The sequence below is a fragment of the Octodon degus genome, unplaced genomic scaffold (assembly GCF_000260255.1).
Source record: "Octodon degus isolate 3935 unplaced genomic scaffold, OctDeg1.0 scaffold00037, whole genome shotgun sequence".
Lineage (NCBI taxonomy): Eukaryota > Metazoa > Chordata > Mammalia > Rodentia > Octodontidae > Octodon > Octodon degus.
The window spans coordinates 15,672,089-15,679,421 of NW_004524613.1; the positions used below are offsets into that span (position 1 = coordinate 15,672,089).

General features: G+C 43.6%; 1 protein-coding gene across 1 annotated transcript in view; it reads right to left on the minus strand.

Annotated features, from left to right (window-relative positions):
* Positions 1–6,661, minus strand: part of Serinc3 (serine incorporator 3) — a 30,092-nt gene extending 23,431 nt beyond the window's left edge. The window contains exons 1-2 of the mRNA XM_004631014.2: positions 6,647–6,661; positions 6,549–6,610 (exon numbers count right to left, since the gene is read on the minus strand). Of these exons, the coding sequence (XP_004631071.1) occupies positions 6,549–6,587 (39 nt within the window). The 5' untranslated portion in view covers positions 6,588–6,610; positions 6,647–6,661. The remainder of the gene's footprint in view (positions 1–6,548; positions 6,611–6,646) is intronic.
* Positions 6,662–7,333: the final 672 nt, after the last annotated feature.

The following is a 7,333-nucleotide window of genomic DNA, read 5'->3' on the forward strand; positions in this document are numbered from 1 at the left end:
CACCTCACGCCTACCTAGTGAGTTCCCAAGTTCTCCACTTTACACCTGTCTCACAGACATGGTTTTACTCTATAAAAATCTCTGGAAAAGACAGTTTCAGGGCAACCGCTCAGGTCCCCCTTCTGTCCCTCTCTCAGACAGGGGCTTTCCTCCCCCCAATAAATATATTCTGCTCTTAACCTTTGTTCATAAAATTAATTCTTTGGTTTTAGAGAACAGGAACTCAGACCTAGGTATCTTTCAGGTTAGGAGTTTCATTCCCCTTTATCACTTGATGGGAGAGCATTTCTAAAGAAATTATCAGATAACATTCACTTTCATAGCATCCTTGTTTGTTCTGACCTTGGCCCAAGCCATTACTATCAATTCTCATCTTGATTTCAATACAATAGCTCCTGTCTCATTGTAGAGACTCATTTGGAACTTCTGAAGTAGTATAAGATTATTTTAAGGCAAAGGCACTTGAGATTCAACAGACACAGGGTAAGAGGCCTTCACAGGTTGGTAATATAGTTAACTGTTGTAACTCAAAAATCAGATGACAACAAGGCAAGTCCAAAAGTTAAAGAAGCGCTTTATTTTAGCTGGTACCCAGCAGCAGACACCCCTGCAAGATGCTGAGGTGCGCCCAGGAGGGGAGAGACAAGGGTTTTTAAGGCTGAAAACCGCAAAGGGGAGGTCTTATGACTTGAGCGCAAGGGAATGCAGCACAGGGGTCAGCGTCAACCTGTGGTTACAATTTTCAGGAACAAATAATTACAATTTATGGTTCGGTGTTGATCACGGGATATATTGTGTGGAGTGCTCTGGGGTAAGAAATAGTTCAGATCTCAACCTTTAACACACTGTGGTTTAGAACAAAGGAATAGTTTGAACATTAACAAACTGTGTTCAGAGGTCCGATGGATGGCTTGAGCCACCAAGATGGAGTTTAAGTTGTCAGCTTATACCAAACAATCCTCATTAATAAAGTTACAGTGGAAATGTACAGAAGTGTATAATACAATGCCCATTCTGGTTACAAAATGGAGTGGGTATTTAAACCAATAAACCACAAAAGCTGATGTCAAGGGTTTATCTTGGGGCTACAGCTGAAAAATTACCTGTTTCTAATGAACAATAACAGGTGCAGTGGTGGGTACAGTTTGTAGCTGGGAACGAGGGCGAGATCAGGGCACTGGGCCGGAACTGGATTCAGGTGTGCACAAAGGACAGCGTGAGAAAGGCCAAACTGCAGGTTCTCAAGTAGAGAAAGGGCACAGTAGAAAGTTACAGCATTTAGAATGGCGCATACAGAACAAGATGGCGGCGCATATGTCCTGTTATAACAGTTAATAAAGTTACAGTGGAAGCATACAGAGTTACAAAATTGGAATCAATTGCACAGGTTATAACATTTACTACTACTAAGATTTCTTAGCATAAACAAAGACAGTGCATAAGCCATGGGTTCCATCCCCAGCACTGCACACACACAAAAAGTCATGTGTGATGGCACACATCTGTAATTTTCTAGGATGCTGAAGCAGAAGAATCAACAGTTTGAGCCAAGCCTGGGAAACTGTCTCCAAATATAAAATGAACAGGGCTGGGGATATAACTCACTATGAAAGCCTAGTGTGTGTGTGTGTGTGTGTGTGTGTGTGTGTGAGAGAGAGAGACAGAGAGACAGAGAGACAGAGAGAGAGAGACAGAGAGACAGAGACAGAGACAGAGAGAGCACACATGCACCCAGCCCTTATCAAAACTTCTCTATGACTAAAAAGAGCAATGCCTACAAAATAAGGCTATAATACATTTCCTCTGCAAGAATTTTAAGGCCATAGGAAAATAATCTCTCACATTCATGTAAACAAGCATTCTCACAAAACTTGTCTCTCATTCATTCTTCTAAAATGTCATTTGTGCTCCATATATAATGTGTGTATATATATATATATATATATATATATATGGGTTTTTTTAGAGGGGAGGGACACTGAGACAAGAAGATCAGCATGAGTTCAAGGCCTCAAACTTAACAAGCCCTATCTCCACTATATATACAAGATATAATTTATTCTTCCCATAGAAAAACATTTTTCTTCCCCTTCTTTCTCCTACTAAATCAAGGATAGAAGCCAAAAATCTCAGCCACCCCTGAGTTACTCATCTCCAAACACCACTTTATGCATCTTGCATACATAAACTCTTTTACAGAATAAAAAAATTAAATAAATACACTATTGCTATCTTTTGTTAATCTGTCTCTGGTCAGTTTAATTCCCAAGACTAGCATCAGAGGAGGAAGTATTTCCTTCCCTATCTTACTTTACTTTTTCACTCTTCTACCATTTATTTCCCACATAGCATGCAGAACCAATCCAGCTAAAACACAGGTCAGAGCTGGGGTGGGAGCCCATCCCTATAATGCTAGCACTCAGGTGGGCTGAGGCAGGAGAATCACAAATCTGAGCTCAATTTGGGCAATTTAGTAATTGAGACTCTGTCTCAAAATAAGAATAAAAAATAAGTCAGGTATAGTGACACACATCTGTAATTCCAGTACTTGGGGCTTAAGGCAGGAGGATCACTGCAAGTTCGAGACCAGTCTGGACTACAAAGTGTGTTCAGGCCAGCCTGAACTGCACAGTGAAACTGTCTCAGATAGATGGACAGATGGACTGGGGATACAGATATAACTCAGTGCAAAGGGCCTAAACTCAATTCCCAAAATACAATGAGTCAATTCATATCATTTTTCAAACTCTAATGGTTTCTCACATTACTTAGCAGTAAAAGCCAAATTGCTTAAAATATTGTAGTGCTGGGGATGCAGTTCAGTGGTATAAGTGTATGCTCTGCATGTGCTAGGCTCCTGGCAGGCATGTTACGCATGTGCGCACGCACACACAGACACACAGACACACACACAAATACCCTGTTAAGACCACATAGTAAGTATCTACATAAATCTTTCCTCTGCCTTTGGAAACACAATGGTGGCTTAAAAATCAGGACCATTCAGCCATACTCCCAGTGCCCTATTGTCTTTGTTTCCTTTTATAATATTTTCCACTTATTCCAGTCTCTGATACAGTATTCTGAACTTCTTTTTGTCCTGACTATATATATATATATATATAATCCCTGGTTCCGCAAAAAAAAAAAAAAAAAAAATTATATAGACAGGATATTCTTTTTGCATCTTGTACTGCGAATAACCACTAAGGACAATGTACAATGTATTAATTTTTTTTTTCTTTTTTTTTTTTCAGAACCGGGGATTGAACTCACACCCTTGCACTTGCCAGGGAAGCGCTTATTCCACTAAGCCATCTCCCTGGCCCACAATGTATTAATTTTTGAAACTGTCCTATTAATCAGTTTTGAAACTGTCTCACTGATATTTGTTTCTCAATAAAATACAAAATTGGAATCTTACTGCCTCAGCTTTCTGAGTGCTAGATTATAGGTATGCATCAAAATGCCTGGCTATATTCTTTTTATGTTTTATAAACAAGGTTGATGCATTAGTAGATTGTAAAATTCAACTGACCATAGTGTGTGTTTGGGAGACTGAGTCTAGAGCCTTTATACTAAGCTACATTTCCAACCCTTTTTACTTATTTTTTAAACAGGATTTCACTAAATTGCTAAACTGCCAGACTGGGCTCAAACTTGCTATCCTCCTACCTCAGCTGTCCAGAGTGCTAGGTTGTACCACTATGCCTGGACTATTTGGGTTTTTTTGTTATAGAAAAAAACTGCACAGTAGATAGTAAACAAAAGAGTTGATTCATAAAGCTTTGTGTGCCATTTGCCAACTAGGTAAAATATATTTGTTTAGGGCAAGATCAGAAAAATTGGAAAGTCACTGCTCTACGAACCTTGAGTGACTTTCTTTCTAAAATCAACAACATTCAAGGATGAAAAATACATGCTGTCACTAAGAAATGTGCTGAGGCTGAATCTGTGGTCAATTACATCAGTTGAGAAACTGGGAAATAATTTCAAGGAACTATACTCCTCCTTTACTCTGTCTTCACTCTATGTCTCCCTTCTTGCCTCAAATATTTGGGTCAGATCCCTGCTCAGCTCTACAAGTAGTTAAGTCAATTACTGCAGGAAATCCAAGAGACTAGAGAGACACGGATGAAACAAGACGACTTTATTGGTCAAGGGATGTACTCACTTAGCTAACACAAACCGAAGTTCCAGGTCTGACCATCAGACAAAGAAAGAAGCTTTCTTTCGTATTGTTTGTGGCAGGAAATGGGCAAAAATTACAAAGCAAGACAAAAACAGCCCATTCTAGTATCACCTCCTTATCTTGTGTCACCTCCTTATCTTAACCTTGAAAAGAAACAGGAGTCCTATAGTCACAAATTGTTAGACTGCTATGAGCCTCCAACTTGGGATGTTGCCTTCCTGTGGGAGGAGATATGGGAGATAATTGAAGCTATCTCCCTTATCACTAAAGAAAACTACAAGGCCGCATTCCTAGGGAAGGGGATGTCAGAAGGCTTAAGGATGAGGAAGATTTCTGATCAGAGGCTTGTTTTTTTCTAAAATCCTGTGGGTTTTTTTTTTTTTTTGGCAGAACCAGGGATTGAACTCAGGCCCTTGAGCTTGCCAGGGAAGCACTTACTCCACTGAGCCATCTCCCCGGCCCCTAAAATCCTGCTTTTAAACACTTAAGGAGAGCCAGGCATAGAGGTACATGCCTGTGATCCCAGCTAGTGCTACAAAGTGGGCTCAAGGCCAGCCTGAACTGCAGGGAGAGACCCTGTCTCAAAAAACAAAAACAAACAAACAAACAAACAAAAAACCCAATACTTGGGTTATATCACAAAATAGATCAATTCTTAAAATTTACTTCGCCCCTCTCTTCTGTTTCAAGACTGAGAACACCAAGACAAAAGTAATTTCCAGGACTTATGGGATGGTCCAATTGCCAGTTTTTATGAGGTCCAATAAAAGACCTACTGGAGCAATGCCTGAAGTCTCCAGTCACTGCCCTCAACCTGCAACCACCTCAGATTCCAGGAAAAGCAGAGTCTCACAGACCAGTCCAGAAGGCCCCCTAATTGGGCGCAATGACCCCAAGGCAGGAACTGAGGTGGTTTCCAAAGCTGGAGCTGCCATTTTACTGCCCCAGGTAAAGATGGCTCTCCCTGGGGCTCACAGAATCATGCCGGAGATACCCACCAACCAGACCACATCTAGAACCAGAAGGCTCTGCAAACCCCCAACCTTTCCGGGCCTCTTTTCCCCTCCTAGAAAACATCAAAGCTTATCTGAGCTTCCCAGCATGACCATGCTGACTGAAGTTCCTTTCCAGTCTGTTACCACTACTAGTCCCCTTGATGTCACAGGCAGGGAAAGCCTGATCCTTTGTTAACACCAATAGCAAGGGTCAAATGTTCAGGAACGCTCGAAGCAGGTATATAAAGGCATTCAACATATTCTCTTGCACAGACCCTAAAACTTCTTTTTCTTTTTTTTTTTCCCCCCGAATGCCTTCAGGGCAGATTTGGCTGGCTGGAGTAGTGGGGATCAACCACAGCAACCTGAGCCTGACTGCTTTGTTGAAGCAGCCACTTAAAGAACTGAGCTAAGGGGCAGGCCCCCCCCTAAAATTTCTTTTTAAAAATGTTTACCATTTACAAAGTGATCCAACTCATTTATTTACTTTATCCTCAACAGCTCTCCAAGCAGAAGAATGCTGAAGTGCTTATCCTCACAGATAAATGACTTGCACAGGTTCCAAAACGTGAGGTCACAACTCGTGACTCTGAATGCCACACACCAGGACTGTGGCAGGGCTAGGTTAAATCCCACTTCATAACCTTGGAAAATCTTCAGCTGCGGAATAATTTTTTTTTCTTTTCTTTTCTTTTTTTTGTGGTACTGGGGATTGAACTCAGGACTCTGTGCTTGCCAGGCAGGCACTCATTCTACTGAGCTATCTCCGCAGCCTTGGAATAAAAATATTACTCAAGACACCAGAAATGAAATGATGCCACCGTTCTGTGTTTTGGCTTTCATTGGTTTTTTTGTTTTGTTTTTTGAGACAGGATCTCACTAGCAATTCAAGGTAGGCTTGAACTCAATAGGTAGTCCAGGATGGCCTCGAACTCGCAGGAATGCTCCTGCCTCAGCCTCCCGAGTGTGCCACCAGGACGGCCCCAAATGACGCCACTTTTAAAAAATGTTTCAAAACGAAACGAAGAGTGCCTGCCTTGGGAGCTCTCAGTCCTTGGTCCTAATCCAGCTCCAGAGAGGCACCGGGAGTCCGGAAGGCTCTCGGGGGCGGGGCGATCGGAGTTGTAAACAAAGGCAGTCGGGCCTCCCACCCCCGACCCTAACGCGGAGGGCGAGCCACCCGACCCCGACCACCATACACGGCACGTGCAGCCTGGACCCCCAGGGCCCTCACAATCCAGAGCCCAGCCAGTCTCCCTGACGGCCTTTGGAGCCAAAGCCCGTCCATATCCGGACTTGGGACTCCTTATCGCCCTTCCCCGAACCGCTGGTCCAGCAATGACACAGGACTCCAAACTCACCCAGCTGGCGAGGGAGAAGACACCCAGCACAGCACCCATGGTGGCGCCGGCGATGGAGGTGGAGGTGGAGGTGGAGGTGGAGGTGGAGGTGGAGGTGGCTGGTCTGCTAGCTTCAGGTGCTGAGGTAACTGCCAGCTGAAGCGTCGCCCCAGAAACGCGAGCGCTCCTCCGGCCGGAAATACGGCCCACCCTTCGCTGGATGCGTGGCTGGCGTCCTTGCGTGGCCCCGCCCACCGCCCGGTGAGTGGCTGCTAAGGGGCGCGCCTCTCATTGGTTAGTAGAAGGAAAGGCGGGGCTAAACCAGCCCGGGGTTGCAAGCGCTGTCAAAGGGTCCTTTTGCTTGAACTCCATCCTAAGTGAAGACTGGCACAGAAAAGCACTTTTAGACACAATAAAGTTGTGGCTCACGCCTAAGTACTATGAAGAAGTAATATAGGGGAGTGTTTCAAAAAGTATATGTTTAGAGGCTGGTGAGATGGCTCAGTGGTCTAAAGCACCTACTTAGAACAAGCTTAGCAAAACACAGGGACCACGGTTCAATCCCCCAGCACCACAAGCCAGCCTGCCCCGCCCCCTGGTGGGCTGAGCTGGCCACACACACACACACACACACACATACACACAAATTTTTTTAAAAAGTATATATTTAGGAGGTAGACCAGGGATAGAGAGCAGCTTCCCTGGCTTGAAGGATTGGGTTAAATCCCCTACTTAAAAAAAAAAAAAAAAACACTAAATATGCTTTTTTTGGAGGCAGGGTCTCAATATGTAGGCCAAGCTGGTCT